Source organism: Gavia stellata, chromosome 11, assembly GCF_030936135.1.
Source record: "Gavia stellata isolate bGavSte3 chromosome 11, bGavSte3.hap2, whole genome shotgun sequence".
NCBI lineage: Eukaryota > Metazoa > Chordata > Aves > Gaviiformes > Gaviidae > Gavia > Gavia stellata.
Genome location: NC_082604.1, coordinates 18688461 through 18707722, shown reverse-complemented (window position 1 = coordinate 18707722; position 19262 = coordinate 18688461). Strand labels below are relative to the sequence as shown.

At 37.3% G+C, this 19262-nt stretch overlaps 1 protein-coding gene across 1 annotated transcript in view; it reads right to left on the bottom strand.

Annotated features, from left to right (window-relative positions):
* Window positions 1–19262, bottom strand: part of LRCH3 (leucine rich repeats and calponin homology domain containing 3) — a 62265-nt gene that overhangs the window by 19971 nt on the left and 23032 nt on the right. Inside the window, exons 2-9 of the mRNA XM_059822502.1 lie at window positions 14353–14497; window positions 12712–12838; window positions 11827–11932; window positions 11516–11652; window positions 10436–10545; window positions 6062–6155; window positions 5058–5178; window positions 2398–2546 (exon numbers count right to left, since the gene is read on the bottom strand). Coding sequence (XP_059678485.1) covers window positions 2398–2546; window positions 5058–5178; window positions 6062–6155; window positions 10436–10545; window positions 11516–11652; window positions 11827–11932; window positions 12712–12838; window positions 14353–14497 — 989 coding nt within the window. The remainder of the gene's footprint in view (window positions 1–2397; window positions 2547–5057; window positions 5179–6061; window positions 6156–10435; window positions 10546–11515; window positions 11653–11826; window positions 11933–12711; window positions 12839–14352; window positions 14498–19262) is intronic.

Here is a 19262-nt window from a genome sequence, read left to right as displayed (position 1 = left end):
AATACAGGATACAATAGCTGATGCTCTCTTACGACATCCTAAAGACAGGTCACAGAGGGACTAAGAAAGTAAAATATGGGATGAATGAGAACACCTTAGACTTAAGTTGAGCTATGAAATCATTTATCCCATTAGGAACGGAGACATACTGCCCTTGGTGTTATTTTAAAACTTTTACTGATGCCCATTAATGTAGGAAGATGGAGACTTTTCAAGATTAACTTGCCAATTTTCACTCATGCCTATATTTATGTTGCTATATTGCATACAGTTAGCCTTCCTAAGCAGTAGAGTATTTTGGATTATCTTTTTGGAGAAATTACTGCTTCAGTTAAAAGCAAACAGTTTAATTTTCATGAATACATAGATCCCTATGAATAGCTTTTTTGATGTTGATCAATGCCTTTTCACTATTTACACCAAAGAGTCCTCGGGTTGTATTACCAATAGTTGTTTTTTCTAAGTTTTGCTTGTGTCTATGCTTCAAGTGGTATCAGCTTTTGTGATCTGATATTGAATTTATGAGATTTGCAAAATGACTGTACCTCTCAGATTTCTGTGTCGCTGAATTTAAAGACAGTAAACAGTAATATAAAGTGGACAAAATAGGGAAGCAGGATCCTACATGAATAATAAAGATGCACTTTTTTTGTTTCTTTCTTCAAATATCTTTCTGCTTCAAAATACACAAAACTTTAAAAGGACACATTTGATTCACAGCACAATAGGTACTGTTTAAGCCTATCAACAACAAAGATTTTCTCAGGTGGGTTATTCATATAGTATGTACAGGGAGCTACTGAACTGTGTAGCTGTGTACATAGGTATTAAGACTGATAGAACACAGAAGGAAACATTAAGTGGCTGAAAATCTGTTTCTATAGGTGTTGGGTTGATGGTCGGACTTTATGATCTTAAAGGTCTTTTCCAACCTTAATGATTCTGTAATTTCTGAGGACACTTTCCAGAAGTGTACCATCCAAATGACTTAACAGGGAACAGTTTTCTCCATGTGTTCACAGCAGCGGCTGCTACAACTGGAACAAAGGCATCATCCAGTTTTGGCAATTCATACAATTTCAAAGCAACTCCTGTGGCACACTAATCCGTGTGCAGCTAGAAAGCAATGAAATGACATGAGCTAAAGAAAAGTGACAGTAACTTCACTGGAATCATTGCCCTTGTCTGCGCCAGGACATCATTTGGATACAGTAAGCAATCAATTAAAGCAGTATTATTAACATAGTATGTTGTGAATGTTGTCAAAAAAATATGTGAAAACAAACTTAATCTGTATGTTGCGGGGAAATAGGTGCACATATCCTGACTCTCAGGAATTACACTGCAGTTACGTTTACTGAGATTTCTAAAATGCAGCATCCCAGTGCTAGTATTACATACCAGCTCAAACAGAAAGATACTTGAGAACCAAAATTAAAATGATACGGTTTAGACTTGTTGGGAAAAAAGAACAGAGGTTAGTTTGCCCTTCCCCCTCCTCCTCCCCCCCCCCCCCCCCCCCCGCCCTCTTTTTCTGTGAGAGGAGAAAACAACAGGGCAATGTCCAGAGCTACTCACATCTGGTTCTAGACATTTGTAAAAAGCTGTCTGGAGAATTTTCTAACCCATCTAGCAATAATTTTACTTATTGTTAGCTGTATACCTTTACTGACTGAGAACAGTTTCATGTCAGGTTTATCTGAAACTACTGATAATGATTTTGTTCAGAAAGGTGACTATATACATATCTAAGTCTGTACCAATGGGTTCAAGCCTTGCTCAACAGTAAGAGAGAAAGAAATAGTTCGCTGCAAATAGTAGGCTTTCTGAAAAGCCTGAACATTTAAGTTAGTCTAAGCTTAAAATGGATGCTCAAGACCGTGAGTTTCCTGGCAAATAACTCACAATCAACATGAACAGCCAAATTAATTGAGTTGCACAATTTCTGTACTAAATCTGTACACTGATAACAATCAACATTCTTCCCTTGAGAAAGCTGGTATATATTCAGTAAAACCAAGTAACAGTTAACAATTTTCTGGATATCACCAATTACCAGTTAGAAGCATCAACTTCAATGTTTTCTGGAGAGAGCATTCCTTTGGAAAAAACATTTACTTCACATATGCCTAAAGCACAAGCTTGCAAGAACCCACGTGACAGGAAAACAAGTGTGGCTGTCTTAGACCTATTCCAGATATCCCAAAGGGCACTTGCGAGCAGCTTAACACTCCAGCTCTGACCCTCCACAAAACACAACACTGGGCTCTTCCCCCAGATCAGACTTAATTAAAAAAAAAAAGAAAAAAGAAAACCTCTGAGGACAAGCAGCATTAACACCATCACAAAGGCTTTCCTGGAGCATATGAATTTATCTAATTTAAGTAAAAGCACCACCTCATTAGAGATTCGCCGCTGGTCAATATATGCCATGAACTGTGAGCTGAGGCTGTCTGAGTCCATGCACTTGGGTTGCCTCACCTCTTCCTCCTCCTCTTCTGTGGCACAGCTATCAATATAGTCGATCTGATCGAGATCATGTTCCACTTGACATACATACACAAAGAAAACACCCATAATTAGATAACCAACAGGAGACGGGAAAAAACAACACAAAAGCAATGTCAGGAACTAAGGCCCTACTGTTTTTCTTCTGTCTGGGAAAGCTCAGCCTGAAAGCTCTTGAATTTTGCCTGGCCCACTAACATTTGTTAAACATCAGATTTTAAAATAATGCTAAAAGTAATGGTTTTTAAAAAGCAATGAGAAATATCTATCAATCACATAGTTTTAAATTGTTGGTTGCAGATACTCTTGCAGTGACTGAAAAAGTAGAGTAAATACTGTGATTTTTTTTCAATACCAAAAACTATCTATCAAAATCTACCAACTAACACCAAGACTGTACAATGATTTGTGTACATTTTGAACAATTTCTCTTGGTTATAATTGATCTCTGTCAGAAAAATCTGAATGGATATGACAGATACTTCTATTATTTTTACAACAAAACAGAGGGCAGCATGTCCAAGTTATCTGGATGCAAAGGCAATAAATATAAAAACTGTAAGTGGAAATACTGAAGGATAGTACAGAAAGCAACAAAACCCCTCTAAAACAACATAAAAGCATCTGCAGTTTTATTTTAAAAAGAGGAATGAAAAAATAAATTAGCAGCCACTGAAATGAAAGCAAGAAACAGCACAGTTTGGCTAGTACTGATTTTCCCTTGTGTGGGTGATATTATGTAGGGCAAACTTTTCACGTCACTGCTTTTACTCATTCTGCCTAGGATTCTGAGAGTCATGACATCGAGCAAACCACCCTGGTGAAAAATACTGTGCTGGGGATGCAGAGGAAAGCATAAGCTCCGTTTCTGAGCACTAGAGTTCTCTTTTTCTTAAAATTCTCCCCTAACTTGCTCCAGACTCTCTTGCAAACATTCTATTTCTACTCCCCCGCCCCTTTCCTGCTTGTCTAAAACAGACTTCTCTTTGCCTCATCACACAATCTAGCAACTGTTACTGCCAAAGCCACCTCCTCCGCTACTACAACCATCCAAAACAGCATTCCTGTATACCTTGGCTTCATTAAATCTCCATCTCAGTTTCAAATCTTAAAAAAACCCAACAAAACAACCAAAACAAAATCCCCCTTCTTTCCAGCCTTGCTTATTAAGCTTACATAGTAATAATACTACAGTAGAGGGTGAAAGGCATTACTATCTGTGTTAGGAACAGAAAATTGGAAAGGATCTCCTGGATCACTGACAGCCGCATGCTATGGCTAGTGCTCCTCTCAGATACTCCTACTTGTGAACTGACCATGCGCCATCTTAAAAGACTAGTGAGGCGTTTTGAAATCCCTAGTGTACAAAACCCAAAAGAACAAAATAAAGTTAGTCTTAGAGGTGGAGCTGGCAGCACTACCTGTTATTAAGGCTGCCCACAGCTTCCCATAACACCATGACTTCAATTCCTCTAACTTTGCCAGAATTTAACTGTTTGAACTGAATTTTTTGTCCATTAATGTGTAAAAGAGTATGAGTCAACCAAAAAGTTTCAGATATTTCTAGAAGGTGGCAAAAACCTCAAAATACTGTGGCAGAGAAGAATAAGACCAAGAAAAGAAGATGGCCAAAGGTCAAGAGAAAAGGGGAGAAGGAAGAAAAAGTGGGAGCTTGGCAAGGAAGATTAAAACTAGCTAGTAAGAGTGAGACTCAGATAGGGAATATGAACTGGAGCCATCAGGGGAAATGGAAAACAAGGAGCAGCTGAGAAAGAAGAAAAATTAATCAAACTATATGAGGATGAGATCTAATAATCAGTAATGCAAAAAAATGAAGAAGGAATGACTAAAAAAACAAACTTGGAAGAATGCTAAAATTGGGACATATAAACAAGAGGACTGAACTGTGAGCCAGTTGCAGCAGCAGATTATTGGAAGTTAAAATTGAGGAGGAGTGCGGAGATCAAGAAACATGGGAAGTGCTATCACCTCTTGAACAAATATGAGGGTGCTACTCTTAAGACTGCAGGACAACAAATTGAGAAGGTGCAAAAAAGCAATGTCACTCACAAATACCTGTCCCTCCTAGATGGCTTGCATGTTTGGATTAAAATCCAAGACTGCTGAACAAGGCACGCTTACTATTTGGAAATATGAAATTCCGTGACAAAATTGCTCACCCTGTTCTGACAGTAGCTAGCAAGAGCACTGACAATTTACTACTGCTGTGAATTTTCCCCAGTAGCTCAAGCAGCCAAACGCCATGCACCAAAATTCAAGATTCCAAAATACTGTTTGAAGCATTTGGAGACTTTAACATAGCACATATGCAGAAACTTACAATCTTTCCCAGATAATCCTAATCTGTTTGATTTTGCCTTGTACACCCTTAATACAACAGTTTTTTTATACTGTTTACACAACTGTGTTTTTGTGCAATTCCACCTAGACCCTTCTTTTTTTCCTCTTTAGACAACCTACTACTTATAGCAGATATTCTGGAACTTTAATAATGATGACAATATTGTTAGCCAAAGATCACTATTTACCTCCACCATTAGTTACAACTGTGCTTCCTCGGTTTTCTTGATACTGACTTTCTCTTCGCAGTCTCTGTTCTTTAGTGATCTCTGCCACACGTAAAGGGAGATCTGAGAACTCATCTGTTGGCTTCAGAAAACAGACAGTGAAGTCAAGAAACACTTTTCTTCAGAAACATCATCTTGTAAGCTACTACTTGATTTATGTTTTTGCTTCAACTGCCCTGTTTTGCACCTACAAAACACTAACTTAAAGCAAAATACAGCTATAGAGTGTTATTTTTAAAAAACATGTATTTAAGCTTTTTTAAAAAAACCAGCTTGCCTACAGGTTTTTTTGCAATATCTGCAAGTGCTTGAAAACATCCCAGGATGGAAACTCCTAGAACCCTCTCAAAAACCAAGCTAGGAGCGCAAGCAGGCATACAGAGTATAGCTCACTGGAACACTTTAGGTCTTGGCTACTGCCTTTTCTAGTTGTCCCAAGAAGAAAAGGGAGCTTCTTCCTTGGAATAATAGTTGACAGTCTCCTTGCTAAGAGATCCCATTTTCCTGCTTCTAAATGGCAAAGAGATTTTATTTTTAACATTTGAAACAAACTGCAAAGAAAGATGAAATTTCCATCTCATTTTTGAAGCTTAATTTTCATGTTCAGATTTATTTTACTGAAACAACTACTCATGAGTAATTGTAGTTGACTCAACATTGTCGTATGATACAGTTATAAGCTTTTTTTACAATGAGGAACACCCTTTTCCTCATCTTTTATGCTCCAGTAAATTCATTTGTCATGCACTGTTTTATACATTTCTCTTATTATTTCCAACTTTGTGTCCATCCATATAAAATTATGCTTGTTTTTCTCCAAGAAAAAAACCAAATAATTTTGGCTCAAGGCAACCTGCACACTAGCATATACGTGTTACTTACTGAATATGCTTCCAGATGTCTACTTATTACTTCTCTTTCCTGTACAATACTGCACTCAACAAAAATAAAGCTGCAACACTTACTTCATTCCCTGACCATCTTTTGTCTCCGCTGTCCACACTATTGAAGCCTGAATCAAGTGCTCCATACGGTCGGCCAGAATAGAGTTCCTCATGGCTGTCAAACACACAGTTTTAGTTACTGTAATATAAACACCACCAAAAGCTTCTCAGCTATTACAGAACAAAAGCAGAATAAGCTACTAAGCACAGTTGCAGTGTGTTCACAAGCTCAGCATATTAGAAAGCATCGTACTGCATTTGCCACATAGGACAAGAGGCACGTGCTTACAACTAGAAACATACTTGTCAGTCAGCTGTCCATCTGCCACTGCCTAGCGTTTTAAAAGCCAATCTGATCCAAAGTATATCTATCCATACTTCAAACATTTCCCATGCAGAAATTATGACAAAGAAAACTGCAAAGTGGTCTCTTGTTTCACTGTTTAACAAATCAAACTGTCATTTTCCACTACTCATGAGTTTTGGTTGAAAAACAGGGTCCCACAAACTTTTTCATAAGTAAGCATAAACCCATGCAAAATTAATAAAAATACAGGTATATCAGAATATACTTCTACACAAAAGTATGCAGAATGTATTACATAACTATCTCTGTACCATAATTACCTACCCAAGAAACTATGCAGTAAGCTGGACAGTATTTCAAATACTTCGTAATATAATAAATATAGCAGTACAGTTTTCATCTACAAAGCCTAACTCTGCCAATGACACGTCTAGACAAAGGCATTAGATGTGTGCCTAGTGTTACAATACGCATAACCAAACAGCCATACACAGTTGTCTAAATTTCTGGGCTCAGAAAATACGTAATTCAGCAGTACAGCCATCACAGATGTCAAGTCTGGCAATGCTGCAGATAGCTACAGTAAAAGAGACAATGGGACTTGTCTGATCCACTGCAGATGGCATTTCACAATGGCTCAACTGTCCTACTGGCACTTGATGCCCCAGGGAGAACTGCAGCAGTAATTACTATATAATACACAAGTAAGGACAAATTTCAGGAAGCTAATTGCTTCACCCCATCATAACTAAATTGTAGGTCATTTTCTCACTGATATTGCTCTCACGTTGTTGCCCCCTCCAAAATCCCTCTTCCAGGAAATACTTATTTTCAAATTATTTATGCAGCACTGTGCGTGTGCATGGGACTTTGTAGAACAGTGACAGACTATTAGCCTGGGCTATTTTAATTTTCAGATAGACGTAAAATAGCAAAATCTAAGAGGAGGGATGGAGGGCTACAGATGAGAAATGTTAGGCTATACATCTGCTTCTATGCAGATCTAGATTATGCAGATGTACACCAAAAGACAAGCTCTTGTACCTGCATGGAGTTTTGATTAACTCAAGTGTTCCACCTTTATGGCCCTTGTATTTGAACAGAAAGATCATCTGCATAATAAACCCCTAGCAAGAAATACAGGCAAAGGAAAAACAACTCCCTTCTTTTGGGTGGGGAAGTAAAAAGACAGACCATGAAATTGCCGAGTGCAGTTAAAGAAATATTAACTTGAATCACTGACAATAGAACCATACTTATGCTAACAGTTCACAGTACTTAAATACTGGATTTAAAACATGGGTCAAAGAAAAATTAATCTGCAGTATAATTCTATTTTAAATGCACCAATATTTTCAGAATCTCCTGAGAACCCTGTTCTAAGTTGAACAATTATTCCAAATTGAAGAGCATCAAAATTACTATTTGGTTACATGTCTAAAATAGAGAAGTATTTTGACACAAATTTTCTTCTTTTAGCCTTCCTTTTCAATTATAGCTTTTGAAAAGCTATACATCTAACAATAAGGTTATGTGGAAGCTCAAAAATTCATAATCACTGCTCTTAGGACACTCTTCTCCTTTTTAACATGAAAGCTGCTTTCTGTCTCCCCAACTCTCACATCTAAAACAACTATTCAATGCTGCATGCTTTACACGATCATAGTCGTACAGCAGCAATCCCGAAATCAGTTGAGACTAAGATTTTTATTCCTCCCTGACCAAAGCTAAAAGGAACAACAATTAAGCATTTAGATAGATCAAAGCATCTTGGGGCAAGTACGATTTTTACCCAGGAAGCTACATACAGCTTGAAATCAAAAGGAAGAGAATCCAAACGCCTGGTAAGATCAACAGCCAAAGTAAAGACTTGCCAACATTTCAAAGACTAAAACACAGCTCCAAAGCCAGCATGACACACATATTTTTAACTCCTGTAAGAAAGGACAGTTGCCCAAGTCCCAGAATATCCACTACACTGGTTTATGTATGAGTACTTCATATTTTAAACCTTTTAACTCCAGACTACACCAGTCTGCCTCAGTGCCAAAGGAATTGCTACACAGCTTCGACAGTTCTGCCTCCTCTCAATCACATTAACTCCAGCACCAACCTGAGCTGCTCTGAACTTCAATGTTGCAAATGAAAGACTGGCTGCAGCAGATCAAAACTTGCTGCAAGGTAAATTTCACATAGCTTATGCTTAGAGAAGGACTGAAACATAGAAGATTTCACTTTGGGTAAGCCAGTTTGATATAATGTGACAAGGCTAAAACAAATAATTAGCAGCATTAGAACCTCCAAACCATGCTTTCTGACATAATGTTTCAGAGTACCTTGTTTTATCAAGTATTAACAACTTTGTTATTAAAACAATGTTTGATGAAGAGTGAACTCACAGCACAACTCAAACTTCTTTAAACTTTAAGAATCTCTACCACTCAGTTTCAGATTCTTAACCTCCATGGTATTTCATTTAGCTTATCAGATAAAAAAGCAACAAAGTCTAGGTGTACTGACTGATACCTTATTTCTATCAGTCACCTTTGAAGATAACAAACATAAAGCTCTTGTGACTTGCCTGGGAATACTAACTATACCATAGTTGAATACTTTTATTTCTCTCATCCCAAGTTCCAGAAGAATATAATAATTTGGGATCCTCTCTTCCACTGCATCATTCTACCACTTCCCGCTAACAGGTACTCTGATACATGGACAGTTCTTCCATAGGTACATGAAGACAGGAGAAACCACCTGCAACACTAAATGCCCTAAACAGCATGGTAACAACAAATAATTCTATCACCAATTCTTATCTCCTCTTGGGGATGGAAATACAGCTAAAGGAAAGCCAGCTGAAGCTCATTTCATACAGCTGAATCTGGAAGCAACTCTAGAGAAAGCATCCTCAACCAGTTCTGCACTTGTTTTTACATTCATAATTCCATGCTATGATTAAAATACATTAATTCTTCTCATTTCACAAAAGCAATTAATGAAAACTTCCATAGCAATATACAACTACAGATAACAATAAATCAGTAAACACATATCCCACTGATTTTGTTAGAATTTCTCTTAAAAATAAACAAACTATGCTAGAGAGAAACAGATCATGACAGTTTATCATTTAGAGCCTTTTCTTTTCAGTAACAGGACAGTATCCCCGGTATTATGCAGAAACCTTCTGCAATAGCTTTTACTCTAGGAAACCGAGTAACACTCAAAATGCTCATATGTTGACCTCATCTAGAAAAATAATTTAAGACATTCAGTGCTGATGAGGAATCACTCTGTCAGTTCCTCATGCAAATTCTTCTTCACAAATCTGACTCATGATGATTTATTGTAAGGCCCTCTGATTTGTGTTTTATTGCTGCTAAGACAGCAGTACATCCTTTAGCAACTTATTCTTCCACACCTTATTACCACCTTCCAAGATGATTGAGGTAATTTTTATATATATTTAGTTTCATGCTTCACTGACTCCCTTTCTTCTATATCATGTAAGAGAAATAAACTTAACTCCTGCTTTTCTCTAGATATCTTAATTTAGCAGCTGATATGGCTGACTGTTCCAATATTTGTGTTACAATGCTATGCGATAGTGCCAAGTGAAAGCTTGCCAAAAATAACAGTTTACTAATGGGGTGGAGACCAGCATTTACACCTGCAGTTTGAGCACAGCAGTTATAAAATTCTGTACAAAAGGTTAAAAATCACAGCAGGGATATACTTCAGTAAGTATGTGGAAAATATTAAGATCTTATAAACCAAACACGTTAACAACGTGAGAGCACACCCACTATACTATGAAGATACCAACACTCTCTTCCATCATCTCCAACACTGCCTTTCATATGATATTGCCCAGGAATCCTTCTGAACTGCTCATCACTTCTTATATAATGGTACCTTGTTAAAAGGCACCATGAAATGACACAAATTATATTCTTCAAAGCCATCTCCATCAATGCACTTGCCAAAGAACAATCCTTGGATCTATTTTTTTAAAAAACACAGATGACTGACAAAATTTTCCTGAATGTCATCAAAACTAGGAGCTTGGGTTGTGCCAAACTTACCAAGATCCAAATCCCATGGGTCTCCTATCATAATCAGGCAAGTCTGGAGCTATCTTGCATGCTTCTATGTTCAGGTATTTAAATATGTGAATTTTTCCTTTTATACATATCTTTAAAAGAAAATTTAAAAAATTACATAAGTATAATTTGACAATACATTTTCGAAGTACTCTACAGACATTTAACCTGTAGTTGAGAGTAATAAATGAACACATTTATGTCAACCAATGCATCTTTTTTTCTAATCTCACTGCATTTTAGAGAAACAGCTATAGTGGAGCATCACAGGATGCCCATGATAGACAAATGGAAGCTGTCCTTCAAGTACATCTGGTCTGTATGCAACTTTGTCAGCTGGATGCTGAAATTTCATCATGCAAACAAGACATAAGCATTTACAAGTACTAGAATTTATACCCTTGGCATCAGAACAGATGCATCCCACCCATACCCAGCTTTGAATGGCAGTGGCAGACCACCAAAGCAAGCTCAAATTTAAAGTGAATGAAGCCAGTAACAGCAGTCTTTGCTTTCAAAAGGGAGGCAAAACGCTATTGAAACTGCAGGTCTTAGCAAGTGCCACTCTTGACTCAGAAGCAGCAGCTCACAGTAGAACCTGTAATACTCAAGGGCTTATATAGCCACATTAAAAATCGAATTAGTCACTAACCATATTGCATTTTCTAGCTCAGAGGCCAATTTGAGTACTCTGCTGCAAAGTGAACCAGCACACAGTAGTACTGAGGCCTCAGTCAAAATTTTGACATTTGAATGGCACAAAATCAGTCTTGCCTAACAGAGCTCTCTCCTACACTGAAAGCGGAAATCTTCAGATAACATTAGTACAATGTTAACGTACAATGTTAACAGTGGAATTCTTAGTAATATCCTATAGGTGAGACTACTAATACAGTAAAGAGAAGAAAACGGGATTTTTCAAGTTGTGCTGTATATTTAACAGTTTTAGACAATACAATTTATTTTAAGTCTTCTTCTTCTTAAACAGAGTTTGTAATGTAATCCTTCAGCTTTTAACTTTGTTCTGCCCTTTTTACATCTGAATTCCTAGCTGCAGTTTACCTGTGCAGGGGGTGACTGAAGAGGGTTGTTCTCTAACATGATGGTCTGCAGATGTCTGAGGTTTCTATAACAAACTGGTATTGTTGTTATTTTATTGCAGGAGAAATCTAATCGAATCAAAGGCAACTCAGCAAGCTCTGGAGACAGAAAATATACACAATTCAGCAGACTTAAAAGCAAGAGTATAAACAAAATGTTTTTTTACAAAATAAGTAAGTATGCTGCTTCTAGCCCTCAGGGGAAGAAAAAGGCATTGAAAATAAAGGAGTGCTTGAAGTTTCTGCTATTACAACTGACAGCCTTTATCTCACCTTCAGGTAAACGCACCAAATTATTTCTTCTGACATTTAGGTCCCGCAAGGATTCCAAATTGCCAATCTGTGGTGGTATTGTCTGTATTTCATTACAGCTCACATCCTACAAAGCAAGAGTAAAGAATGAGTTAGCGTTTTTGACATTACCGCCACTGACTGGTAAGCCTCTGTTAACTAAAATATGTAGTGCTTTTAGGGACTGAAAGAAAAAGACAACTATTTACGTAACACCTCAGACCCTTATATTCATGAAATCTCATTGGTGACATGAAGCATTATTCTCATTTTAAATACATGGGGAAATAAAAGCTTTAAAAGATTAAGCATTCAGATGTAGAAGTTTATTTCAAGTTATTTCATCCAAGTTACTCCGTATTATTTGAGACAGCACAACCTGCTATATAAAAGCTTTGTGCCAGAAACAAATGCACCAACAGCTGTAATTACATCCAGCCTTCCTTTCAACAATGGGGAACACTCTTCATTAAATTGACATGGATCATTTGCTCTTCAGTGCAAGGCATCTTTCCCTCACATGATTTTATTAAAACCTCAGAGTATTTCAAACTCTTTTCTAACACCTCTATACAAAGTCAAAACATAGTTGGAGATACTATGGCAGATAGAAATCTTCCTTAGGCTAAGAGCAGGTTTAAGTAACTTGCTATTGCATACAAGGGACTGGTTTACAATCAAAGTCCTCAGCAGAATGAGAAACAGGATGTTGATCTTGCACATGCCCAGATAATATCCTAATTACTGCATTATTTTGATCAGTTTAAAAAATTGTTATTTATTCTGAAGCACTTCCGAACCTATTAAACACATCAATTAAAAATTAAAGACTGAATAGTAATAGTTAAAAAATAACTGTATACTCACAAGCTCTGTCAGCTGTCTGAGCTGTCCAATTTCTTCAGGTATTGAAACCAACTTATTATTACTTGCTATCAAAACCTTTAGTGGTAGACTACAGAGGTGTACTGGCAATGTTGAAAGCTGGTTTCGACTTTTTGGACAGAAAGAAAAGAAAATCATCAGAACTCTAATGAGAAATCACCTCACATCTTAATGCAATAAAAGACACATACAAAAAGCACACTCCATTTATAGAAAACCTGAGTTGATCATCTAATTACTGTAAAAGTAGATCCATGAAGTCTTTCTTCATTACTTGCTTTATCTAGTTATGTGTGAACAAACTCTGAATATAAAGCACCAAGCTGATCAGATGCGTTCAAACTCAGTGCTGGGGAATATGGTATTTTCATGTCCTTTCAAGTGCTTCTGATAACTGGCCATCCTCTGTCACAAAGGAGTATATTTAACAAAGTGCAAAAGCCTTTCTGATAGGTAGCACTGCAGATCAGCACATACAAAATACCACAGAGAAAGTCATTACTTAATATTTAAAGTATATTTCTAATTGAGTAAGTCATGTGGATCAAGAATCTCAGTATGCTGGATTTCACTATTCCAAAATCCAGTCTTGGACATTTCATAATAAACTACTATCCAAGCAAATATGAGGTCATATGACTGGACAGTAACCTCAGATGAGAATCAGATAGGATGAGAATGGATTGTAAAAGAGAAAGATCCCCTTTAAAATTAAAACATAGCAAGGAGCAGTGACTGGATGATTAGAAAGTTATTAGGATCTTAACTAAGGCTTTGATCAGATGGTGACATTTACCAAAATATGCTGCTGTATTTTTCATGCTTGAAACCCAGATTTCTCTACTATTAAAGCAAAAAAAAAAGTTCTGAGCAGTAGGTGAACCGACAGCAGCTTTTAAAAGGATAATAATTGGACTGTACCCACTAGAGATCATGGCAATAGGAAACCCATACCTGATTCATATCCCATTCCTGCAATTTCCACCATGAATAAGAAAATAAAGAAACATAAGCATATGAAATTGGCAAAAGTATAACACCAGAAGGAAACAGCCTGAAGTTTTTCTTGATTGGTGTCACTGCCAATTTGTGACGAGGAACTTTCTACACCTCTTAAAAGACTGTCTACAAATGGAGGATGCTGTACACAGTTGAATTTCATCAACAGGCTAAGTTGCAGCAATTAGCTTGTAATGCTGTCAGAGAAGCGTTGATGCTTGAGCAAGGTCTTTAAAAGCCACCAATACAGTGCACGTAAAGGGAAACTGCATAAGCCTCATTCAGCTAGTGAGAGCTGAATTGTAAAGACTATCCAAAAACTCTATCCTCTCTTTTCAGTCTGCATGCCTGTATGTCACATGAAAACTACTGGAATTTAGTTTGTGAGTCCTTTAAGTTGGAATTAGCTTTCTTCTTCATACTCCACTTCTACGAACTGCTGCTTAATCCTCATGTTCCTTGATCCACCTAAGTGGGTAAGACTGGTTCAGGTTGCTTTGATTCAATGACATACAATATAACAAGGTCATGATGGCACACTGTGTTAGCATTATTTATGGATGCATCAAAATACATAAACTTAGACTACTGCTGGTAAAGCAAAATTTCTAAGACAATTGTTACCTGATATTTAGAAATGTTAAAGACTGCAAGTTCAAAACAGCCTCTGGGATGTATCGAATGCAGTTCTGGTACAAATTAAGACTCTCAAGGGAGACAAAGTGACATGCTTCTGTTGGAAGCTCTGACAGTCTGTTCCGTGACAAATCTGAAGGGAGGGAAAAAATAAACATTCAGTAAAGTCTTAAAACTTCACGAGGACAAGTATTGTCTGCATATTCACCGTCACACAGTGGGAACAGTTGGACAGGAATCCGTTTCGCTGTCCTGCCTGCAAAATTTAAGATTATGAAGTGACGCTCGCTTCACACACAAAATAAATCAACATCTTTTAAAATCTTACAGCCACAGTGACAAAAAGAGAGCCAGATGCAACATTCCTTTCATAGTCATGCTTTCATATCCTGAACTGCCTTATGCTTAGAGGAAGCTAGTTTAAGATGCTGAAAGCCCAGCTTCAAATCTCTGTTCCAGGACCATCTTTAGATTATGGAGTTGGTATTGGGTGGGCAGTGTTGTAATGAAAATAATCAGAAAGTACCTTTCTCACAGCTGCCTAAGGTACTTTCTGTTACATCGAAATCTCAGCTTCAAATTTCTGGTCTAAAATACATACTTTACATAGATACATGCATATTTATAGGTAACAGTTCCAACAGGGGAAACATGAGGCACACACCTTAGACAAGCCTTCTATATGCTAGACAAAGCATCCCCTCCTTCAGAGAGATACCAGTTCAAGCCTGTAATCTCAATGAGGCAATGCAAGGATTTTCAATAAAGGGTCTTCCCAGCTGCTCAAAAATGCCCTGCTTGCTGCTAGCAGTAAGGTTTACTGTTTCTTCGTAATCGAACATTCCTTGCTTGGCAAGAGACAAAAGTTTAACCAAAACTACTACCAAATGTTTGTATTTGAAGAATCAGTATTTTCCCTTAGCCAGTTCCAATGACAAGTCTATATGTGTAAAACATCATCAGTATTACTCTCCTTCAAGAGTAAAAGCTGCATTGTGATAAATAATGCAGTTACAAAGGGTTCTTTTTTCTTTAAAGGTCAAGGAAAGCTCTTGCTGATAAATGCCAAAGGACGCTTCGCACATAACACACACTAACAGCTTCTTAACACACTCAGCTCTTAATTCTAACAGGAGTTATGTTCACATCAAGAGCACCTTGCATGAAAAGGTAGTTCCTATAGAGATACTGCCTGTTTAATAAACTGATGCTTCACCTTTACATTTTTAAGGGAGGGCAGACATTCATTGTAAAAACCCATCTAACCTGAACTGGTGTTGTGAATGATAAAAAAAATATCCAAGTTTAATCGCTATTTTCTTTGTTTTGAATTTCAATTTCTTCTCATCAGCATAAGACGATAAAAGTTCCCATCCCAAAGCATATACAATAAACTGACATAGTAATTTCTGTATCTTTATTTCATGAAGGAACCATCCAATACTTTTTAAAGACTGTCAATGCAGATAGGTCTTGTGTCTCTTGACATCTTTTATTTCTTTTTTAAAAGGGATGCTTTACCAGAGTAAAAAAAAGCCCTCATCAGAGATATCCTGTCTACCACTGTTCCAATGTATGCTGCTGTAGATTGCCCAAGGAAAAGAGGTCACTGAGTGCATCTGGAACTGACCCTAGGTCTACCTCAATGCTTAGAACAAGCCATGAGCTACTACTGATAAATAACCAGTAATTAAAAATCTCAGTAGAAAGAAGCACTATGAAAAACTTTGTAGAGAAAAACCTCCAGATGTACTTTAATGTACAAGTGGGAAGGAACTGTATTATCCAATCTACAGGTATGACTAAAGCTAACTATAGCAGAGGCTATGATGAATATAAAGTTCAGCAGATGTTGCAGGGTGTACACGGATAAGAAAACATGAAAATCATGGAAACTTCTAATCTACTTACTGATACAAAAAGGTAAAAGGGAACACAACGAGACTCCTTGTCTGTTCAGCAATGAGTATTTAAAAAAAATAATTAAAAAAAAAATCCCACTAAGTGCTTCTTTGGAGCTTGTATCAGCCTCAAACATGACCTCAGCTTACACTTGTGCGAACTTGATTTTGAAAACCCCCTATTTTTAAATGAACATTTCTGACCAGCTCTAATAGTGGGAGCTAAAACTACAAAATAATAGAATTCATCAGCATGAAGCCTGCACTGCATATCTAGAATTGTTTAATTGCCTTATGACAGAAAACAGTTCTAGATCTTTGCCCCCCTTTTCTATTTTTTGTGAAAGATGACAGCCTTCCCCACTGCCTTTTTTCTTTTTTCTTCCAAGAGTGAGGAAAATCTTGCACCTACAGATTGCTAAAGACAGCTTCCATAAACATCCTAATCTTACCATATGCTAATCTAGATAAAGCATCAAATAAATGCATCAAATGCAAAGAAAGACCACTGTGGTGGATCCTGCTTCGGGCTACTGCCAAACCCAAAGTTTTCTTACCTCTGTTGCTTGTCCCAGGCCCTTTGTTTGTCAGTTTGTGGGCAACTCTGATCAGAACAAAATAAAACAGTTGTTCTGATCACCTCACCACACAGCCCCACAAACCCTATGCCAGCACCAGGGAAAAACGATGGTGCAGGCAGCAGAATCCTTTGTTCTGGTGGCAGGGATTACTTTTGCTGATTAAAAGCACTCACCAGCCTCCAGTCTAAGTGGAGAGAGGAAATGAACTGAGCTGATCAGAACCTGCTTAAGAATCTGTAGATAGTAAAGGAGGCAATAAAATATCCGTGTATACCCTGCAGGGACACAGCATATGCTTTCAAGGGAATTTATGCAATGGACACTTCTTTTGCACAAGCCATCTCCCATAATACACTAGTCTGCCCTAGGGTTTCTTCTGCTTTACTTCCATAATTTAATTCTCATTAATATTTTAGTGAAAATGACAGCAAACTCCAACCCTCCCCTCCTCAAAGTTGTATAGCTGCAGTAGATTCAAAGCAGAGTAACAGTGATACAACTATGCAACAATCCAATGTCCAAAACTGTGACATTACCAATGGGATCTCTCCTGTGCCATCATTGTTGTAGAATGTTAACAGAAGAGCGATTTCCAAACAAACATACTGTCCCAACACAAATAGAAATTATGTATCCTGAAAAATTTCTCGTAAGTGCAGCCAATCATAGTATTTGTAATCACTGAAATTATCTGTGATACATACAACTTGCTATAAGGTTTCACAGTACAGTTTATGTTACCATATAAGAAAGGGAGAAGAATGCAAATTATTTCAGAGATGACAAGAAACAAGCAAGAGTAATTTAGAAAAAATACTTAGCTGCCACATTGACTAGATGTTTAAGCACCTATTTATTTTAAAAGATTATTACAACACTGGTTCACCTGTAAGGTGTAAGTGTTTTTCTTAGGGTCTCTGGAGGGTGGAACTGAATTCTACCACCTATCTCACAACATACTAACATCCTTCAGCACACAGCTGTACTGGCAAAGTCTGTTTTAATACTACCTTTTTTAACAAAGAAATAGGCTTCCCAAGTAATGAGCCATATTTTCTGCAGAAGAGTCACAAAGCTAAAGTTTCTTCCAACTCTGTTTTGGAAAGGGTTTAACCACAAACATGAGAATTCTCAATTGCTTTTTGTTTCACTTTATCCTACCAAAGAACCTAGGGTTTACATACTGTTCAGACCATAAGGCATGGGGAGTACTAGTCAAGAACTTCATATATTCTGAGTTATGATTTAGTAAAGAAGTAGCTCCCTGCAAAATAACATGAGGTATGAAGAACTGAAAATACATTTTAAACAACAAATGAGCTCATAGCATGATAGGAAAGAGACACCAAAGCTGGTTAGCAGCAACAACTAAGTTTTTCCAGACTTCCCTCACCTACAGTGATTTTTAAAACTTAGCATATCTGTTTAGCAGTAGAAATTCAGTGGAAAGCAGATTAAATTGGAGCTGAATTTTGGCACTGCAGTACAGTCTTAAATAATTCAAAATGGGTCTAACCAATTACAAGTTTGGTTAATAATGTTGCAGCACTTTTACGCACATGATGACCATGAGAATGCTATCTTATACACAGCATCCATGATTTCACGTGCTCAAATGGGGAGCTAAGAGGGAGGGTCTGCCAGGACCATAAAAAAGGGCAAGTGCTAGGGGAAAAAAAAAAGAAAAAAGACTGTTATACTGTAAAACAAGAATACATTGAGAATTAGACAGAAGCAATATCTATCTCTATATATATATGATAAAACACAGTGTGAATTCTGAACCTGCAAAACAAAGAACTGCTTTTGCAATTTATTTGCAATCCCCACCTCGTCCCCCTGCAAACCTCCAACAAATACTTAAATTTCCCAAAGTCCAGAACACAGCATCCCTAAGACTCAGTGACATTTTTGATTTTGGCCAATTTCTCTGGAACCCTCCCCCACACCAGAAAGCAGACCTTAAATGGGACCAGAAACAGGGCAGAGAATACAGCAGTCATTGTACGAAACAATTCAACAACTCCATCCTCTTCCCTACCTTCCTCCTAAAAATATCTGAATGAAAGGAACAGCTCTAACAAAACCAGGAGAGAAGAAAAAAGCGCTCCAGTGATTGGTTATATATTTACACATATGCTACCCTGCAGTATAGCAGTAGCTGATGCTTTTCCAAAACAGAAAGTGGGAGTGAGGAAAAGGAATAAAAACTAAGGTATTTTATTGAAAATATCTTGTCAACTAAGACTTGGTTTAGTGATATTCTTCTGCTACTGTATCCATAAAATAAAATAACTGTTCAACTACAACCAGAAAATAAAAAGGTGGTATAGTACAAATTATTGCACAAACTAAAATTTGTGCAAAGATTTCTTTCCATTTCTCAGATAAACGACAGCATGTTGCTGTGAGATAA